This window comes from Sturnira hondurensis, unplaced genomic scaffold, assembly GCF_014824575.4.
Source record: "Sturnira hondurensis isolate 20B ecotype Veracruz unplaced genomic scaffold, ASM1482457v3 Scaffold0023357, whole genome shotgun sequence".
Classification (NCBI taxonomy): domain Eukaryota; kingdom Metazoa; phylum Chordata; class Mammalia; order Chiroptera; family Phyllostomidae; genus Sturnira; species Sturnira hondurensis.
In genome coordinates this window covers 2,590,389-2,613,543 of record NW_028095988.1, presented here as the reverse complement: position 1 = coordinate 2,613,543, position 23,155 = coordinate 2,590,389, and the positions used below count along the sequence as shown (strand labels likewise).

At 35.8% G+C, this 23,155-nt stretch overlaps 1 protein-coding gene across 11 annotated transcripts in view; it reads right to left on the bottom strand.

The window, feature by feature from the left end:
* DLG1 (discs large MAGUK scaffold protein 1) overlaps positions 1-23,155 on the bottom strand; it is a 309,015-nt gene that overhangs the window by 222,477 nt on the left and 63,383 nt on the right. For 9 of the 11 annotated variants that reach the window (XM_037037510.1, XM_037037507.1, XM_037037511.1 and 6 more), the window contains exon 5: positions 13,322-13,486. In XM_037037510.1, coding sequence (XP_036893405.1) covers positions 13,322-13,486 — 165 coding nt within the window. Of the gene's footprint in view, positions 1-237; positions 752-13,321; positions 13,487-23,155 lie in introns of those variants that run through there. The other 2 variants (XM_037037517.1, XM_037037518.1) reach the window with 2 other exon arrangements.

The window sequence follows — 23,155 nt, the reverse complement described above, 5'->3', positions numbered from 1 at the left end:
CAGAACCTGAGACTGTTTTGTTTGGCATTACATAAGATCAAAAGGGAAAATATTTTTTCTTCCCCCTTTCATGCTGAAGACATACACAAATGGACTGAAAATATACATTTCTGCATATCCAAGGCTTCAATATATAAGACTGTATTTTTAAATAATAAAAACCTATACTAGTACATTTTTTCAAAACAAACATGAACCAAAATATATTGAAAATAATTCCAACAAGTGGTATTTTACCTGGGTGGAGCTGGTGGCTACCGAGATGCAATCAATAAAGCTGTGTCTTCGAGTGAAAAATGCAACTATCTGCTGCCAGCGTGAAGGTTCTGGCTCAGCCTGCAGTTCATCTGATGAGCCCTTTTTGGCCCAGTGTTTCTGCTTTGGGCCTACTGAGCCATGGCTAGAGCTAGCATTGCCTCCTCGACTGGCACGAGAGTACAGAAGTGTGTTGTTCCCGAAAATGTAATTCATCTCTGCGGCCCTGCAGGTGGTTGCCAAGCAGTTCTTACTTCTCTACCAGCTGCTGAATGGTGAATGATCGGTAAAAACTGCAGCTAGAATTAGAGCAGCATCACTTGTAGATCAGAGAAAATAAAAATCTTGAGAAATGATGCTCATTTTCTCTGTAATTTCTTCCCATAAAAGAGCTTGTGTCTTCTTTCCTCTGTACCTGTTAACTGCATGATGGCTGAGTTTATATTTGCAGACAAGAAAGGTGGCATAAGGTGAATTTCTTTCTCATGATTATTTTTTCACCAGCATCTGCAGGAACCAAAAGCTGCTCTTTTGTTAGCTCATAACTAGATGGACTGAAATTCAGGAAGTGAGGTCGATTAGCAGGTAAAGAAGGATGTTATAAACACTGAACTACCAAGACCCTTTGGAGCTGCCTGATTTAACGTACTGCGTGGAGAAACCCTGGATTATCCGTTTCAATCACAGTCTGTAGTAAAATCCAATGGTCTTTTTACTGCTTACATTGTAAATATGAACTGAAATTTAAAACACAAGAGGATTCTCTGCCAACAGTTCTGATTGTTTAAAATAATTTTATTAAATAAACCTTTGTCACTGACATAGATTTCTACATGAGGGAGGAGTTCACATTAATTAGCACTGGTTCCAAGCTTTTAAAAGATACTCCCTATATTAAACTCCAAGGATTTAATGATAAAAGGAAATCCATCTGTAAGGTAACATGATCATTTTATATAATATATTTGTTTTTTATAATTGGGTGTGGAAGCAGAAACAGATGATTAGCAAAATAATTATTTGGTTTCTGTAAATTTTGTAATAAAAAGAACTGTTATTATCAGCATCATCTCATATGCTATAAACATTAAGAACATAAAGTTATGAATTCATAAAAATACAAAAGAATAAGGTAAATTTTTAAACAACCAATAGAACATGCTTTATCCAACACTATATAAGTAATACTCTGGCTCACAAAATAATATTGCTTGATTGCTAAATAGGTATTTTCTGAGATCTAATACCTGGGTTTGTGTTTTTCAACATTGTAGTCCACCTCAGGATAACCTAGTGTGCTAGGTTACAAACCAGACTGGTTCCTTCTCCCCATCAGAATTTTCAGGAGCAAGAGGGATCAGGGAATTTTCATTTTCATTTTATTTTATTTTTAAAAAATATTTATTTACTTTTAGAGAGAGGGGAAGGGAAAAAGAGGAGAGAAACATCAGTGTGTGGCTGCCTCTCACACACCCTACACTGGGGACCTGGCCTGCAACCCAGGTGTGTGCCCTGATTGGGAATCAAACCCAAGACTCTTTAGTTCACAGGCCTAGGCTCAATCCACTGAGCCACACCAGCCAGGGTGGAATTTTCATTTTTAAAAAGTCCTCTAAGTGACTCTTAAGCACACTCAAGTCTGAGAACCAGACTCCTAAGTTTGTCCTATTAACACAATACTACATTAGTATAGAATACAACATACGGTCATTTAAAAATACATAAATAAAAATACTAGTTAATTTACTAATGACTGAGTAATTCAATTTTAAGTTGATGTAAATACATCATTTAATCCCAGTCTTAGCCCTGGATATTTTTTCAGATGTAGACAGGTGACAAAACCTTGCTTACTATGTGGTATGTGCTTACTGGCATCAACTAAATGCCGACTTAAGAAAGTAGCATTGGCAAACTACAATCTCCACGCCCACTGCAAATCTTGATTCAGCAAGAAGCTAATGATGCCTCTGTGATTTCAGACACATGCCCAGCAAAGGCAGAGAGTCATGTGGGACTCTTTGGAGTAAGAGATTTGTGACAGAGATTATAGCAGAAAGTTTGATGCTTCTTCTCAAGGACTGTGCAGACAGTACTTGGCAATTCTGTGGCCCCAGACAGACTGGTCCCATCCATTAGCAGGTAGGGGAATATGGCAAAACACTAAGGGTTGACAGAGAAGTAAGAATCCTCTCTGATGGAAAGAAAATAAAACCTCTTGAAAAAAAGTAAAGTTTTACTACAGATCATTATAGTAAAGAAAGTAAAGATTAGTAAAGATTATTATAAAGAACTGATTAGTACGGTTTATACAAATGCAGTAGCAACTGGTTTGGTCTCAAAATATGTGCCTTGATCCTTGTCTGATGAAAACCAGGGAAGGCAGATTCTGTCATTCTAGATAAGTGTAGATGAGGATATTGAACACAAATTTCCTACTCAAGCTGCAAATAATATCAGCACAGATAGAACAGTAAACTGTTCATTCCCCAGATTTCTTGCTTGGGAACAATCTAAAGTTGATAGATTCCTAAGCCCTAATTGTATGAAATGTTAAAGGGACTTATCTAAGAAAAAGATAAAAAACATGGACAGTAAAATAACAACAAACTCATAATTATCAACAACTGACCCTAAAAAACAAAACTAAGCAAACAACTGCAACAGGAACAAAATCAAAGAAAAGGAGATCACATGGAGGGTTATCAGTGGGGAGAGGCAGGGGGAGAATGGGGGGAAAAGTTACAGGGAATAAAAGTGTAATAGGTAGGCACAAAATAGGGGGAGGTTAAGAATAGGATAGGAAATGGAGAAGTCAAAGAACTTATATTACAAACCCATGGACATGAATTAAGGGGTGCAGAATGCTGGAGGGTGGAGGGGCAATGCAGGGAGGAGGGGCAATGCAGGGAGGAGGGGGATATAAGGGCAAAAAAACTGGGACAACTGTAATAGCATAATCAATAACATACACTTAAAAATAAAAAATAAAGTTGACAGGTCACTCCATCCTATATATTCCGATTATGGAGAAGAAATACTTCTCAATACATTAGATTCCCTATTCAAATCCACTGACAACAAGCAAGCAACTACAAAAATGTCCCCTTACAAGAGATATAAAAATCTAGGCTCATCTCATTCACTGCCCCATATTCAATATATGCATACAAAACTATGTAGCCGTATTTTGGGGACTCTGAGATGCACTGTCCCCTTCCAAATTTGGGAGGAATACTGGTTGTTAATGCTGCTGCTGAGTTCTGTTTACATTTACATTGGTGAAATATTATGTTATTTATGTTATTAAATATTTTATCACATTTTTTGCTTCAAATTTTTTTTTGCTATTTTCCTCCTCTCAAACCTAGGCGCGTCTTATGGTCCAAAAATACAGTATATACCTACATCACGACTGGATTCATATGATTTGATTAAGAGGCATAAGGCAACCAATTCCTCACTTATCTCTGCTTTAGAGTAGCCCCACTCATGTAGCGGGGCTGGAAGATAAACTCTTCCATTAAAACAAATTTTAGGTTCATTATAAAACCTGGAAAGTCTGTTTAATAAAATAAAAAATGTAATACACAATGTCTAAATCATCAAAAAGAATTACTGTTAACATTTTAATATGATATATAAAGCATTAACATTCATTTTTTGTCCAATCTAATTTTTATCAGAATCATAATATTATCTATAGAATTCTAAACAAAGAGAAAACTTAAGTTAACTAAGTACATCCCATTTAGTGAATTATTATACAACCTAAAATTTGATCATGAAAAATTTATGACTGCGAGAACTTTTATTTTATAACATTAAATGGAAGCAAAAGACAGTTAAAAATTTTATACAGTATGGGCCCTAAATTATTTGTACTCCTTTCCAAACTCAAAAATAAATTCAGAAGTCTTCAGGTATACTAACAAAGGCAAGGGTGAGGTAATCTTAGAGAGAAATTTAAAAGGTTTGAAGGATGAAAGGAAAAACAATATTGAAACTATAAAATACCAAAAAAATTTAAAAAGTACATAACTGCAAAACTAATGTACTGTAAATACAGCATAATAGGCATTTTCCTTACCCTTTTATCTTCATAATCTGGCCTATTAAATTCCAAGACATATAACTGTACTAAGATAAGACTTAACTGAAAAAGGTTGATAATAGAGGTATTATTTATCTAGAAAAACTCTGAATCACTGTATATACAAATCCCTTCTTTATGAGCACCATCTTGTGGTCAAATTGCATACAAACCATTTGTTCGCCTTACTACACCAGGGCCATCCAAAAAAGGCAAAATAAATTTCAACAATATTTCAATATGCTCTAGAGAAAACAAAATTGATTTCAAAGGTGTCAATTACATACTCAAAATGGGAAATACCCTATTCCTGTATCATTTATGTTCACTAGGCATATATTTATTTCCTTATGTCCCTTCCTCTAATACCCCCCATTTCTCACAATATTTGAAAAACTGCCAACTGCTACTGGTGATTTCATTTGATAATATTCTCAGTATTATTGGACAAAATATGTACAGGCTAGGAAATATACTTACTTAAATAATTGCCTGATTACATACCTTGTTCTGTCTTCTATTGCAAGTCGTTCTTAACGACTGCACACAGTGTAAACATAATTCTCCTTGTCACTGAAGGCAAAAGTAAAATATTAATTCTATTCTTTCCTCATTGATCACTGCAAAATCCCACTAAGCTATGCACGTACTGTGCTCCCTATCACTTCATCTAGATTAAAATCTACTGTTCATTTGTTTGGCTTATTGTTCTAACCATTTCACATAATTTCCCACTGATTTTTGGTTTTAAGAATGTTTACACTGTTGCCCAGACTGGTATGACTCAGTGGATTGGACACCATCCCACAAACCAAAAGGTTGCTGGTTTGATCAGGGTCCATGATTAGGTTTGTGGGCCAGGTCTCTGGTTAGGGACATGTGAGAGGCAACAATCAACGTTTCTGTCACACATCAATGTTTCTCTCCATCTCTTTCTCCCTTCCTTCCCCTGTCTCTAAAAATAAATAAATAAAATCTTTTTTAAAAAAAGAATCTTTACACTGTTCTCATTACTACCACATGACTATATTTATAGCGGTTATATGCCCCCCCCAAAAAAAGTGTCCTCTCCTCTCAGCATCCTTTCCTCCCACATTAGGACTTTCTATTATATCGCCAATTTCTTTCTTGAAACTGCCTAGCACACTAGCAAGCAAGTTTCCCCATTAGAGCCTTGAGTCATAATTATCTTTAAGCTAAAGTCCAAATAATGTAACTCCCAATCACTATTTTATTTCATTTATTATTCAGTAACAAGATTTAGTACCAGCACCTACAAAAAAGGTAGATTATTTCACAGCCCATTTCATGATGACAAACTCTTCTTAATAGGGCTCGGGATCAAGATCCTTCACACTTTAGCACCATTTCCTAACAAACACCTTAAAAATCAGGAATAATATCATGAACTTTACTACATTTTTACAGTTTCCTCTGATTATTACTCTCCTATTGTAATAATTTTCCTTAGTAACTAACTGGCTTATCCTTTGAATTGGCATCTTGTATACATTCTTCAACACCTTGTCCAAGTGTCAACTTTCTTTTTTCAGAATACCCCAGTAATTTAATTTCTCTAATTTTCCAAGTGACATCATACTGTTATAACTATCACATCACAAAAAATACAGATTACTAGAATAGATGGTTAACAAATGTTTGCTAAATGTATTTATCTGATAAATCAAACTAATATTCTAGCAGTGACTTTTTAAAGCCAGTATACCTATTAAATTAATCTTACTTTTTAAACTATTAGCTTTTGTAAGAATTGTGAAGAATAAAGTAGTGCCTAATTTACATTATACTCAGATGACAACTATTCAATAATTTTTCAAATTATAAAACTAATTCACATGCTGAATCCCACAAATAATGTAATTCCAAATGCTTGCTTCATTCCAAACCATATTATAAAAGCAGAAAAGCTACATATATTTGGTTTTTTTAAAAAAGAGGCTAATAACCAGATAACCGATAGCATATTTTAAACAAAATATATTCCTTATTGAACTTCTTAAACATTCTTAAACATTAAGAAATGTTCTTAAAACATTTGTCCTGGTTTTTAAAAAAAATTAAAAAACATAAAACTTCCCTTATGTCAAACCCAAAATTTTCTTTAAACAAAGTTTGATTTTCTAACAAAGTTAACGGAACCCTAACCATGTTCCTACTAACCCCTTCTAATCTATCTCACTCCTCAAAAAATTATTTTATGATGTACCTGCCACAGTAGCCTATTCATGAGACAGGAAAAGCAGGAAGAAATTCCCAAGTAGGGCAGCTTCACTAATTCTTAAATTATAACTATATCAGAATATATGTCAAAAAGTATCAAGACTTTAAAAAAGTTCGTATGCTTCTAACCAAGTAATTTGACTCTTGGAAACCCATTCTAAGGAAATAAACCAAACACTTCTTAGGTCCAAGGATTATTCACTGCACCCTTCTTTACAAAACCTAGTAGAAACATAAATAACAAACAGCAAAGGCCAGAAGTGTTCATTAAGCTATGGTACAAATATACTATGTAATATTATATATAGCTGAAGCTCAAAAAAATTTAACATGGGAAAATATTTATAACAAATTTGTAACAGGAAAAAAGTTTAGGTTTTTAATCCCTACAAAGTCTGGAAAGTCTAGGTAACAAAATATTGTTTTTGGAATACTGCTTTATTTGCCTAGAGTGAGCATTTTATGTGACAGCAGAGAACTGAGGCTCCATCATATTTAAGGAGGCTACCTAAAATACTTTATGCATACTGGCTATTTGCCTACTTCTGGTCAGAATCCGCATACATATGGAAGTAACTTTGAAAAAGCTGTCAAAAAACAGGAGGAGTTAGTTGGATGTGTGCAAACTGGCTTTGGATAGTTTTGTAACAAGTGGAATGACCAGAAATTCAAAACACGAGAAACAAAAGACTTACACATACCTGGCAGGGTTTTTCAGAGTAAAGTAAGAAACAGGTTACAGTATATAATTTCAGTCAAGAGAAAATAGGCATAGAAAGATAAGGACAGCATGTAAAGCAAGCAGGAGTGATTAAATTTCTATTGTTTTCTTATGTTGTTCAGAATGAGAGATAAAAGATACATATTAATTTATAATTTAAAATTTCTCAAATAACCATTAAAGGAAAAGAAACAGAATAAATAACTTCTAAGCTAACAAGAAAAAAAGAGATGAGAAAATATAACCTAAAAGACATGGAAGAAGTGTCTCCTATGTTTAAAAATTAAGAAATATATTTCTACATAACTCATGGGACAAAGAAAAACATCATAATGAAAATACAAAAAAATGTTACACTAATAAAAAACATTACATATTAAAACTTGGAGGACACAGCCAAAGTTCTATGTAAAATAAAATTTACATTCCTGGCTGGTGTAGCTCAGTGGATTGAGTGTGGGCCTGCAAACCACACGATCGCGGTTCGATTCCCAGTCAGAGCCCATGCCTGGGTTACAGGCCTGTTCCCACCAGGGGACTCATGAGAGGCAACCACACACTGATATTTCTCTCCTCTCATCCCTTCCCCTCTAAAGATAAATAAATAAAATCTTTTTAAAAGATTTTTAAAAATTTTTTAAATTTAAAAAAATTTACAAACTCAAATACTATTAGAAAAGGCTGATCATGCAATAAATAACCTACTTGAGAAACTAGAACAAATAGCAAAACAGAAAAACTCAAAGACAGCAGGAAATAAAAAAAATAACATGATAAAAGAAGAAGAGGGGATAAGATAAAAAAAACTGAAGACTTCCAGCCAAGATGGAGGCGTAGGTGGAAACACTGTGCCTCATTGCACAACTAAATTTAAAAACAACAAAGTTTTAGTAACAAAAATGCAGCCAAAACACAGAAAAATGAATTGTACAGAAGTCCAACAACAACGAACCATTTGACCAGACCAGTAAGAGGGGCAGAGTTCAGACAGACCGACCCAGAAGCAAAGGTGTGGGGTGGCATCGAGCTGACCTAGTGAGGGCGCAGGGTGGCTGGCTGACCGTGGTCACACATCTGCGCACAGATAGACCAAGCGAAGGAGCGAACAGTGAGACAGACCACTCAGGCTAGGGCCCCAGCGACGGGAATTAGAGCCTGAAAGCACCAACTGGAAAGACTTTCGCGGGGTTGAGGGGCTGGGAGAGGCTCCCAGGCTCACATAGAGTTTGTTGGAGAGACCCACAGGGTACTGGAGGGTACACAAGCTCACACACCCGGGAACCAGCACCAGAAGGGCCCAATTTTCTTGTAGGAAGCTGAAGAGAAGACAGAAATCTGAGAGAGAGCGCCGAGCAAAGCGCCATTTTTTTCCCTCTCTGACCCCACCCCCAAATACAGTGTCACAACCCAGCATCTGGGTCACCTGGCCCTGGTGAGCACCTAAGGCTCCGCCCCTCAAACATAACAGGTGCGAACAGACCAAACATTATGACTCAAGAACAGCTCAAAGCCCCAGAGCCTATAATTCTAAGTGACCAAGAAATAGCCAAACTTTCAGATGCATAGTTCAAAACACTGGTGATCAGGATGCTCACAGAATTGGTTGATTTTAGTCACAAATTAGAGGAACAAATGAAGGCTAAACTTGATTGAAATGAAGGGAAATGCACAGGAAACCAATAGTGATGGAAAGGAAACTGGGACTCAAATCAAGGGGGTGGACCAGAAGGAAGAAAAAAATGACCAAACAGAAAAGAATGAAGAAACAAGAATTCAAAAAAATGAGGAGAGGCTTAGGAACCTCCAGGACATCTTTAAACGTTCCAACATCCAAATTATGGGGGTACCAGAAGGGGAAAAGAAACAGCCACGAGTAGAAAATTTATTTGAACAAATAATAAAGGAGAACTTCCCCAGTCTGGCAAAGGAAATAGACTTCCAGGAAATCCAGGAAGCTCGGAGAGTCCCAAAGAAGTTGGACCCAAGAAGGAACACACCAGGGTACATCAGAATTACATTAGCCAAGATTAAAATGAAAGAGAATTCTAGAAGCAGCAAGAGATAAGGGGACAGTCACCTACAAAGGAGTTCCCATCAGACTGTCAGCAGATTTCTCAAAAGAGACCTTATAGGCAAGAAGGGGCTAGAAAGAAGAATTTCAAGTCATGAAAGGCAAGGACTTACATCCAATATTACTCTATCCAGCAAAGCTTTCATTTAGAATGGAAGGGCAGATACAGTGCTTCTCAGATAAGGTCAAGTTCAAGAAGTTCATCTTCACCAAGCCCTTACTGTATGAAATGCTAAAGGGACTTATCTAAGGAAAAGGAGATAAAAAATATGAACAGTGAAAGGACAACAAACTCACAGTTATTATCAACCACACCTAAAACAAAAGCAAACTAAGGGGACACCTAAAATAGGAGTGAAGCCACAGAAATGGAGATCACATGGAAGGTTAGCAACAGGGGAGTGGGAGAAGGAGGCAGGGGAAGAAGGTACAGAGAATAAGTAGCATAGGCAGTGGGTAGAAAATAGCCAGGGGGGAGGGCAAGAATAGTATGGGACACATGGACATAAACTAAAGGAGGGGGGGAATGATGGGGGAGGGGTGTGCAGGGTGGAGGAGAATGAAGAGGGGAATAGTACAACTGTAATGGCATAATCAATAAAATATAATTAAAAAAAACAAAAATGACTCTTACTGACAGACAACTTGCTTTTTCCCAACATATCTCTCATTTATCTTTCAGGGGAAGATCAAGATTATTTCTACCAAGCACAAAAAAAATCTTTAATTGATATAAAGGCTATCCAATATTTTTATTTACATATGCACATAAAAATCTATACACATGTGTGTATATATATGACAACAAGGGGGAGGGGATGGCAGCACATGGGGAGGGACACAAGAGAACATTTTCAAAATATCTTTGCAATTGACCATCCATTGGCAAGAATGTTCAAGGACAAAAAAAATACCAATAAATAATATTAGGAATGACAAAGGGGACAACCATTCCTAAATATGCTATAGACCAAAAAAAATCCAAGATATTCAGAATATTTTGAAATAAATACAAAATAAACAACTTCCCAGAAAAAATAACCCAGCAAAACTGTTAACAGAAAATTGGAGTAATACTTTAACTATCAAAAATTTTAACCACCAAAGCAATCTATCAATTCAATGCATTTCCTATCAAGGTTCCAATGATGTATTTCATAGAACTAGAATAAATATTTCAAAAGTTTATGTGAAATTACACAAAGCCCTGTATAGCAACAGCGATCCTGAGAAAGAAGAACAAAGTTGGAGGAATCACGCCACCTACTATCAAACTATACTACAAGGCCATAGTAATCTAAACAGCATTGTACTGACATAAACACAGACACACAGATCAATGGAACAGAACAGAGAACACAGAAATAAACCCACACCTTTAGAGTCAATTAATATTTATCAGAGGAAGCAAGCACATACAGTAGGCTAAAGATAAGTTTATTAAATAAACGGTGTTGGGAAAATTGGATGTGCAGAATAATGAAACTAGGCCACCTTCTTACACCATGAAAGATTTAAATGTTGGACCTGAAGCCATAAAATTCACAAAAGAAAACACAGGCAGCAAAATCCTGAACATTGATCATAGCAATATTTTATCTGATATATCTCCCCTGGTAAGGGAAACAAAACAAAAAATAAATGGGAATACATCAAACTAAACAGTTTTTGCAGAGGAAATCATCAACAAAATAAAAAAACAACCCACAGAATGGGAGAACATATTTACCAATACATCTAATAGGGGTTAATATCTGAAATACAAATAACTTGCAAAACTCAACACACACACACACAAACATTCTAATTAAAAAGTAGGCTGAGGACCTGAGTAGATACTTCTCCAAAGAGGACATAATATGGCCCACAGTCGTATGAAAGATGCTCAACATCACTAGTCATGAGAGAAATGCAAATTAAAACCACAACAAGGTATCGTCTTACACCTGTTAGAATAGCTATCATCAATGAATCAATATACAACAAGTAATGGTGAAGATGTGAAAAAAGGGGATCGGACCCTTTTCTACTCTTGGTGGGAAGACAGATTGTTACAGCCACTGTCGAAGCTGTATGTAGATACCTCAAAAAAAATAAGAATGGCTGTGCTTTTTGAACCAGCAATCCCACTTTTGGAAATATATTTAAAGGAACTCAAAACACTAATTTGAAAGAACATAGCACCCCTATGTTCAGTGCAGTGTTATTTACAATCTCCAAGATATGGAAGCAGCCCAAGTGTGTCCATCAATAAATGAATGGATAAAACAACTACGGGACATTTAAAAAAAGAAGAAAATTTTATCCTTTGTGACAGTATGGATGGGCCTGGAGAACATTATGCTAAATGAAATAAGCCAATACCATATGATTTCACTTGTATGTGGAATCTAATGAACAAACTGAACAAGGAAAATGGGAACAGACTCATAGCTAGAGAACAGATGACAGCTAAAAGGGAGGAAGGAGGTGGGGGCTGGAGGGATTGAGCAAAAAAGGAAAAAGTACTCATTGACATGAACAACAGTGTGGTGACTGCTGGGGTGAAGACCATATTAGGGGGCTAAATAGTAATGGGAAAAATACAATAAAAGTTTTTTTAGCCAGTAATATGAAATCATCCTTTAAAGAAGATTACAAAAACCAGGTTAAGTTTTACCAAATAAGAAATAATCCTTGGTCACAATATATACAACCAACAAAATACCCAGAATATCTAAAGAACTTGTACAAATCAGTAAAAAAGGACAGCCCAATATGAAAATAAGCAAAATTCTTGGGAGGGCATATAACAGAACAGGAAATATAAATGAGCAACAAATATATTTAACCTCATTACCAAACAGAAAAACACATTAAAATCACAATGAGATACTATGAACAACCCCAAATGGCAAAAATAAGACTACCAAGTGTTGATGAGAACATAGATCAATGAAAACTTTTATATATTGCTGCTAAAAATGTAAATTATACAACCACTTGAATAATAATCCAGTGTTACAAACAAAGATATGTATGCATAATCTATATTTTTAATAGCACCTTTTATACTGGTAATAATCTGAAAATATCTCAATGTTTATCAAAAGTAAAATAAATGATAGTATATTCATAAAATAAAAAAACAGGGTAGCAAAAATGTCTCAGTAATATACATAATGTAAAGCAATATACATAATGTAAAGCAAAAAAATGCAATTTGAGATCATATACAGTATCATTCCAATTGTAAAAAGTTCAAGATAGGCAAAATAAACAATATATTAGTCAGAGATCTAAATGTGGTAGTTTTATAAGAAACCTGGATTGTGGTTATTTCTGAGGGAGAAGGCAAGGTAATAAGATCAGGTAAAGCCACATACTGGACTTCAAAGAAACTAATAATGCTTTTTCAGTACCTACTAATATTTAAAACAAGTGTTCGAAATATTTCAATGTGTGGTATTTGGAATATAATAGTTATTTCCTTCATGGGAATTTTTAGGCTTAGAGATAGTACCACCGATTAAAATTCATTTATAAAATATCTTTTAAGATTGACTGTGTGTGTGTGTGGGGGGAGGGGGGGTGGGGGGGTGGGGCGGGGGGGAGGGGTGGTACCAGGGTAGAGGAGAGCAATTGGGGAAAAAGGCAGGACAACTGTAACTGAAGAATTAAAAAAAAAAACAAATTCACGTATCCCCCAATTCCATGACTTGTATGAATTTCTAAAACCTACAAAGAAAATAAATATGTCTAGTACAGTCTAAAAAAATAAAAGCAAATAAAATAAAAATGTTTTTAGAACACCAATAAATATTGTTAAATTCCCAATAACTAAAAAGCCAGAAATGATCAAGGGGAAAAATCCTACATGAAAAAATACGTCTTTATAAGCATCATTCCCTATACCAGTAAGAAAAGTATTATATAATTCACAGCAACAAAATTATCTTACCTTCATTGGTGAAATATGAGAATGAGAAACAAATCCATGGATATTCTCAATTTCTGACAGGTTTTTCTCTGAAACATGAACCAGTTCTGGACCTATCACCTCATTAGTGATTTGTGGGGAGATGTGCTCTTGAAGAGGTGTATCTTCATCCCGATACCGGTATTTCTGTGAAGTAAAAAAATGTGTTAACTACAAAGAAGCCCGGATAAGCAAAGTGAGTTCAATTCAAATCATGGTTTTCATAACCAGTCAAATATTAATATTTAACTATATAAAGTGTATTTTATAGTTTAACACATGAAATCAGAAATAGCCCTCCCTTTTAAGAAGTCATGCCAATATTTAACTAAAATAATTAGATTATTTAAATAGTTTAATTTTGGAAAGATGGCAAAGTAGGATGCCCCATAAACAAAGTAATATGTATGACAACTATAGCATAAAGGATCATAGGGTTAAGGGATGGATGTAGTACTAAACACACCTATACAACTGCAATGTTTCTGCATTTTATGTGAAGCACTGCAATAATAATGATAAGAAATTTAAAAGTTAAGGCTATGCATTGTAATCCTTATAGCAACTAACAAAAAATACAGGTCATATAGTTAAGAAACCAGCTCTGGCTGATGTGGCTCAGTGGCTTGAGTGCAAGCTATGAACCAAAGGGTCACCAGTTTCACTCCCAGTCAGGGCACATTCCTGGGTTGTAGGCCAGGTCCCGAGGTGGGGGTGTGCAAGAGACAACTGAGAGGCAACCGATCGATGTATCTCTCACACATCAATGTTTCTCTCCCTGTCTTTCTCCCATGTTTACCCTCTCTAAAGAGAAATAAATAAAAAAATTGAAAGAAAAAAGAAACCAATTGTTACATTAAGAGAGAGTATTTAAAAACATTCAAATAATACAAAGGAAGGCAAAGGGAGAACAAAAGAACCAAAGATACTCTAAAGATAAATAAAAAATATTTAAAAAAAGAACAAATGATAAAAGGGACAAAGAGAAAAGAATTAGACCTTAAACTCATCATACTGATAACTGTCCTAAAGGTAAATAAACTTAAACACTATAATTAAAAGGTAGAGATGCTCAGAATGAATAAAAAAGCAAGAAATGTACTTTATGTATAAAGACAAAGGTGGAGTCAAAGTATATATATGAAAAAAGATATATCCTGTAAATTGTGGGCATAAAAAGCTGAGTGGCTATATTAATAACTGATAGACCTCAAGACAAAAGAATATTACTTAGAGAGATTTCAAAATGAAAAAATTTAATTCACCAGGAAGATATAATAACCATAAATGTGTGCATCTAATGGCACAGCTTTAAAATACACCAGCAAAACCAAAAACTATTAAAAGGAGAAGTTGACAATTCCATAATCTTAGTAAGAGATTTCAACTCCTTGATCAGTAACTGATATAAATATCAGTAATGGCAATCTGAATAAACTATCAATCATCCTGACCTAATTGATATTTACAGTATATTTTACCCAACAACTGATAATACATTCTTTTAGTTGCACATGTTTGCCAAGATAGACCATAAAACAAGTCACAAATTAAAAGGATTGAAATCAGAGAGTATATTCTCTGACTACAATAGAATTAACTTGGAAACAATAAGATATATCTAATAAAACTCATGGTTTAAAAAAGAAACTCAAGAAAGAAACTGAAAACATTCAGAACCAAATGATAATGAAAACCAAACAGATTAAAATTTGATGAATAAAACTAAAGCAGTTCTGTGTAAAGAATTTAACTAACTTTACCAAAGAGAGATCTGGCCTTTTTTCTCAGCTCTTGGGAGGTAATCTCTTAGCTCCTAGAATGCCTTGCTGACGTGAATGTCTGTCTACCTAGGAGCTTTAGGACACACAAGTAGTAAGACAATGTAATTTACTGTGGAGGGTTTGAGTCATACAGTATTAGCACAATTTCTAGGAAGGACTGGGGACAGGTTAGCTCCATGAGTAGCCAACCATATAGATGTGACAGAACCCTCCCCCCAACCAAAAAAAACACCTCTGGACACAAAGACTTGGGTTGATTTTCTCTGGTTGGTAATATTTGGTGTGTATTATCACACACCATTGCCAGTACAGTTAAAGTTGTCCATGACTGTACATAGAGAGGACAACTGGAAATTCCATGTTTGGAATTGTTACTGACTAGCAACTGGAGTCCTGCTGTCCACTACCACCCCTAGGCAAAATTCCAGAGGCAAAGGTTTGGTGATAAATGAAAGGAGTCTTTAGTCAAATGTTGCACAATTTTAGAAGAATGGCAGGCTTCTGCCTCAGGGGTCATCCCCTGCAGAACACCCAAAGAAGAATAAACCTGCCGTTCTCTGCCAGGCCAGCCTCATCCTAGGCTGCACCCAGACTTCGTTCCCATCAAAAATACAGTCCGAGGGGAAGCTGTGGCATGATCATCAGCATTCTCAAAGAAGAAAGAATCCGAGAAACAAAGAGAGCCCTATTGCCCTTCTTCTATTTCAAATCTTCTTGCCCATAATTCTAAGTGCACTAGAGGCAATCAGTTTTCTCAGCCAATTCCCTCCTAGGCTGTTTACAATTGCTATGGGCAAACTCCTCCTATGGCTCCCTCCCTGCTCACCTCCGGCTCACCTCCCCACCCCACTCTGTAGTCTGATCACATTCCTCTGTATCAGAACTTTCTTGGACTCTGTCTCTCCCTTAACTGATTTTAATCTGTATCCTTCATTGCAATAAACCATAACCAGGAATATAATAGCTTTCAATGAATTCTATGAGTTCTACCATCCAACTGTTGAACCTAAGAGTGGTTTTGCAAACCCCTGGAATTGTAACTAGTGTCAGAAGAGAAAGTCATCTTGTGGACTGTTTCTGAACTTTACAAGTACTTAGAATAAATGCATAGCTTTAAATGCTTATACTAGAGAAAAAAGCTTAAAATCAGTGACCTAAGAATTGACTTTAAGAGGCTATAAAATACTAAAGTAAACCAGGAGAAGAGAAAGAAAAAAAATAACAGGCAGTACTCAATGAAGTAGAAAACAGTTGAGAATATTAATAAAATCAAATGATCAAAAAATGGATAAACCCTTTTATAGACTAACAAAGGAAAAAGAGAATGCAATCACTAATATCAAGAATGAAAAAGAGATTGTTACCAAAATAAAACCCACAAACCTAAAAAAAACAAAGATATAATTCTGAACTTTAGGCCAAGTAATTAAACAGATGATATGAAATCAAGAAACTCCTTAAAAATAGATACTTCTTACGACACAGAATATTCTGATACAATATGAAACAGTATATCTGAGTGGGCCCTATATCTACTGAAGAAATTAAATATGTTATCAAAACTTTTCTCACAGAGAAGACTACAGGCCCAGATGTAAATTCTACTGAACATTTTAGGAAAAAAATCCTTATTTACATACATTCTTTCAGAAAACAGAAAGAGAATTTTAACCTGATAATTTACTAAAGCCCTACAATGAACACATCTATTGGTGAAATACTAACCATTCCCCCATTAAGATGGGGAACAAGGCAAGGATTCTCATATTCTTACTTCTATTCAAAATGGTGTTAAATCTCAAAACTATAGCTAGAAGTAAAAGAAAGAAAAAGCATGAAATCCAGTAAGAAGGAAGTAAAACTGTCTCCATTTGCAAAAAACATGATTGTTCACAATAAAAATTCCATGGAATTTACAAAAGTACTACAATAGTTGAATTTAGCAAGGTTGCAGAATACAATGTTAATCAAATTGTATTTTTTTTTTTACCTTAAGCAAGGACATATTTTTATTGCTTTTTTTTTTAAGACACAGGAAGGGGGAGAGGGTTTGTATCATAAACCTAAATATAAAAAACTAAGCCAAAAACTACTAGAATAAAATGTGAGTAAATCTGTTCTCACTCTTAGAATGGTAAAGTCTAAGTCAGAGACAGTATCTAGAAAAAAAGAGACTAATAAATTTGAATAAAGTTTAAAACTTAAAAGAAATTGTAACTGGTTGAGGGGAAGCCTGATTGTATTATAAAAGGACCAGGTTTTAATATATGATAAAATCTCAGCAATCAACTTTTAAAATGAATTACGAGGGATCCAAGATGGTGGAGAAGTGAAAGCTACTCCATCTCCTCCTGGGACCAATCCGGAAATACAACTAAATTGTAGAGAAATCACCTGGAATAAACAACTGAATGATATATAGAGAGAAGCCTCATAACCACGGACAGACAGAAAAAACAGCTTCAGAACAACGTGACTGGAGGAGACACGAGAGGGCTGGCTGAGCTCCCACTCCCACAGGTAGCAGCTGACGTGCCAAAGGGATATTTCAGCGGCCGGGGGATTTTCCTCTCAGAGGTGTGGGGTCTAAATCCCAAACTGGGCCCCCTAGACTACAGTACCAGAGCCAGAAAGGAACTCAGGTAACACCTAGCTTGAAAAGCAGCAGGGATTCTGTCGGCCAGGGAGGGACAACTGGAGATGCAGAGCCTTTTAAAGGACCAAAGCACAAAATTTCATTTGCAGCCATGTGCACTGGGTGCTGGCAAAGGGAGGGCAGAGTGGACTAGGAGGTTTGAGGAGAGTCTGGGGTTGGTGTCTCTGGGAAGAGAACTGAGGGAACAGCCTGCAGGATCCCTGTGCTGAGTCATCCCTCATACTTTAGGAGTCATCTCTCTCAGACAGAGCACTCACTCCCCTCCGAATGGCATTAGCCTGAGGGGAAGCAACGTCCCTGCCCACAGGAATCAGTCTGCCCTACCCTATGGTGCTTAGGCCTGATACCTGATTACAGATTGAGCAGATTAACAAGTAACTGATAGGTATAATGGCTGATTAGTTCAATATCGAAGGCAGAAAATACAAAGAAGCAGCCAAACTGAGAACACAAAGAAATAGACCCCAAATGAGAGAACAAGAGAATTTCCCAGAAGAACTAGATGAAATGGAGGCAAGCAGTTGATCAGATATAGAGTTTAGAGTAATGATTATAAGGATATTCAACGGCATGAAAAAAGACACAGAAACTATAAAAAAGAACCAGTCAGAACAAAAGAATGCAATATCTGAGATAAATTATGCACTGGAAGGAATAACAGTAGGTTAGATGAAGCAGAGGACTGAAATAGTGTTTTGAAATACAAGGTAGAAAAAACAATCAGCACAGCAAAAAAAGAAAAACGAATTTTAAAAAGATGAGGAGAGCTGAAGAAATATCTTATAGACAACATGAAGCTGAACAACATTCACATCATGGGAATACAAGAAGGAAGGAGAGAGAATAAAAGTTTGAGAACCTATTTGAAGAAATGAAAACTGAAAACTTCCCTAATCCAGTGAAGAAAAAAGACACACAAGTCCAGGAAGCTCAGAGTCCCAGAAAGGTTGTCTCCAAACAGGCCTACAATAAGACATATCATAATTAAAAAGACAAGGCTTAAAGACAGAGAGAGAATCATTAACAGTCACAAGAGAAAAGCAGGTAGTTACATACAAGGAAGGACTGATTAGACTGTCATCTGATTTCTCAACAGAAACATTTCAGGCCAGAAGGGAGTGGTGTGAAAAATTCAAGGTGATGAAAACCAAGGAGGTATAACTAAGGCAACATAACCAAGCAGGGCTGTCATTTAAAATTGAAGGAGTAATAAGGAGACAAGAAAAAGCTAAACAAGGTAAACGTCAAACCAGTACTGCAACAAATGTTAAAGAACATGCTTAAACAAAAAGAAGAAAGGGGAAAAAAAGGAAAATACTCCAAAAATAATGGCACTAAATACATATCTGTCAATAATCACCTTAAATGTAAACAGCTTAAATGCTCCAACCAAAAGACAGAGGGGAGCTGAATGGGTAAGGAAATGAAATCCGTAAGAGACCTATCTCAGTTTGAAAGATACACACAGCTAAAAAGTAAAGGGATGGAAAAAATATTTTGTGCAAATGGAAAGGGAAAAAAGCTGGGGTAGAGTACTTATATCTGACAAAACAGACTTTAAAACCAAGCCTACAGTAAGAGACAGAGAAAGAAAATACATAATGATAAAAGGAACAAGAGACTAACTCTAGTAAACATTTATGCTCCCAACATAGCAGCAAGTAAATCTTGATGGAAATATAGGGAAAGATTGACAGAAATACAGCCAGAGTAGGGATTTTAACATCCCACTGACTTCAATGGATACATCTTCCACACAGATCAATAAGGAGACACTAAATCACAAATGGTTATAATTGTTATCTTCAAGGCATTTCACCTCAAAGCAGCAGAATATACATACTTTTCAAGTACACATGGAACATTTTCTAGAAGAGATGACATGATAGTATACAAAACAAGTCTCAGTAAATTTAAGAAGACTGAAATCATATCAATGCTATGAAACTAGAAATCAATCACGAGAACACTGAAAAAACACACAAAGATATGGAAGCTAAACAACATGTTATTAAACAGTGAATGGGGTCAACAACAAGATCAAGAAAGAAATCCAAAGATGCCCTGAAACAAATGAAAATTAGGACACAATAATCCAGCCTGTGGGACACTTGGAAAACGATCCAAAGAGGGAAATCCATTAACATTACAGGCCTATCTCAATAAATAAGAAAAGCTCAAATAAACAATCTAATTTCACACTTAAAAGAACTCGAAAAGGAACAACAAAGCCCAATGTGAGTAGCAGGAAGGAAATAATTAAGATCAGAGCAGAAATAAATGAAATAGTAATAAAAAATTTTTAAAAAATCAATAAATCCAAGAGCTGGTTCTTTGAAAGATAAACAAGATTGACAAACCTTTAACCAGACCTATCAAGGAAAAAAGAAAAAGAATCCGAATAAATAAATCAGAAAGAAAAGATGAGAAATAACAACTGACACCAAAGAAATACAAAAGATTATAAGAAAGTTTTTTGAACAACTATATGCCAACAAACTGGACAACCTGGGCAAAATGGGTAAATTCGTAGAAACAGACCATCTCCCAAAACTAAATCAGGAAGACTCAGAGAATACGAAACAGTAATAAAAAAAATCCCAACAAACAAAAGCCCTGGACCAGATGGCTTCACAGGCAAATTTTACCAAACATACTGAGAAGGACTAACACCTCTCCTTCTCAAACTATTTCAAAATATTCAGGGTAAGAGAAGGCTCCTAAACTCATTTTAAGAGGCCAGCATTGTCCTAATTCCAAAACCATGTAAAGACACTACAAAGAAAGAAAATGATAGGCCAATATCCCTGATGAACACACACACTAAAGTCCTCAACAAAATATTAGCAAACCAAACACAGCAATGCATCAAAAAGATCATTAACCATGATCAAGTGGGATTTATTCTAGAAATGCAAGGTTGGTACAAAATTTGCAAATCAATAAATGTGATTCGCCACATAAACAAAATGAAGGATAAAAACCAGATGATCATATCAATAGAGGCAGAAAGAGATTTGATAAAATCCAGCACCTATTTATGATAAAAATCTCAGCAAAGTGAGATTAGAGGGAACATATGTAAACATAATAAAGGCTATACATGACAAACCCACTGCCAGCATCATACTCAATGTTCAAAAACTACGAAGCGTTCCCCTGAAGACTGGGAACAAAACAGGGATATCTGCTTTCACCTCTCTTTTTTCAAGGTAGTACTGGAAGTCCTAGACATGGCAATCAGACAAAAAGAAGAAATTAAAGGCATCCAAATTGGAAAGGAAGAAGAAGTAAAACTGTCTTTATTTGCAGATGACATGATACTACTACACACAGAGAACCACAAAGAGTGCACCAAGAAACTACTAGAACTGATAAATGAATTCAGCAAAGCAGCACGAGACAAAATTAATATCCAGAAATAAGCTGCATTTTATATGCCAATAACTAACTAACAGAAAGGGAAATTAAGAAAGCAATCCCATTCACAATTGCTTCAAGAAGAATAAAATACCTAGGAACAAACCTAACTAAAGATGTAAAAAACTTGTACTAAAAAAACTGTATGACGCTGAAGAAAGAAAGTGAAGAAGATACAGGTAAGTGGAAGGACATATCATATTCATGGACAGAAAGAATTAACATCATTAAAATGTCCATACTACCCAAAGCAATCTATAGATTCGCTGTAATTCCTATCAAGATTCCAATGACGTATTTTCAGATAACTAGAGCAAATGTCTCAAAAATTTAACAGTGATCCTGAGAAGGAAGCACAAAGTTGGCGAAATCATGCCACCTACTATCAAACTATACTACAATGCCATAGTAATCTAACCAGCATGGTACTGGCATAAAAACAGACACACAGAGCAATGGAACAGAATAGAGAGCCCAGAAATAAACCCACACCTTTAGAGTCAATTAATGTTTGACAGAGGAAGCAAGCACATTCAATATGCCAAAGATAGTCTATTCAATAAATGGTGTTGGGAAAACTGGAGAGACATGTGAGAATAATGAAACTAGGCCACCTTCTTACACCACAAACAAGAACAAATTCAAAATGGGTCAAAGACTTGAAAGTGAGTTCTGAAACCATAAAAATAGTAGAAGAAAACATAGGTAGCAATATCTCGGACATTGATCAGAGCAACATTTTATCTGATATATCTCCCAGGGAAGGGAAACAAAAGAAAAAAAATAAACCAATTGGACAATATCAAACAAAAAGTTTTTGCATAGCAAAGGAAAGCAACAACAAAATACAGACAACCTGCAGAATGGGAGAACATATTCGCCAATATATCTGATGAACTTACAAAACTCAACAACCGAAAAAAAACAAACATTCCAATTAAAAAGTGGGCAAAAGATATGAATAGACACTTCTCCAAAGTGGAAATACAGATGGCCAATAGACATATGAAAAGATGCTCATCACTAATCATGAAAGAAACACAAATTAAAATCACAAGGAGGTATCATATCACGACTATGAGAATAGCTATTACCAATGAATCAACAAACAAGTGCTGGTGAAGATGTGGAGAAAGGGAAGCCTTGTTGGTGGGAATGCAGATTGGTGCAGTCACTATGAGAAGCTGTATAGAGATACCTCAAAAAATTAAAAATGGAACAGCCTTTTGATCCAGCAATCCCATTTCTGGGGATATATCGGTATGAACCCAAAACACTAATTCAAAATGAACATACGCATCCCTATGTTCACTATAGCATTATTTACAATCACCAAGATATGTAAGCAGCCCAAGTGTCCATCAGTAGATGAGTAGATAAAACTATGGGACATTTACACAACGGAATACTACTCATCTGTAAAAAAAGGAAATTTTACCTTTTGTCACAGTATGGATAGACCCGGAGAACATTATGCTAAGTGAAGACAGAGCAAGACAAATACCGTCTGATTTCACTCATATGTAGAATCTAAAGAACAAACTGAACTAACAAGCAAAACAGAGACAAACTCACAGACGGAGGACAGATGACAGCTTGTGGGGAGGGGGAGGTTAGGAGGTAGAGGTAGTAAGCAAAAAAGGAAAGGACTCTTGGACAACAGGGTGGTGACTGTTGTGGGAAAAGGGATATAAGGGGACTAAATGATAATGAAAAAAATATAATGAGTACATTTTTTTAAAAAATGAGTAAGAGACATGAAGTAACAATTGCCCTGGCTGGTGTGGTTCAGTGGATTGAGTGCTGGCCTGTGAACCAAAGGGTCACCAGTTTGATTCCCAGTCAGGGCACATGCCTGGGTTGTGGGCCTGGCCCCAGTAGGGGGTGTGGAAGAGGCAACCACATATTGATGTCTCTCTCCTTCCCTTTCCCTCTCTCTAAAAAATAAATGAATAA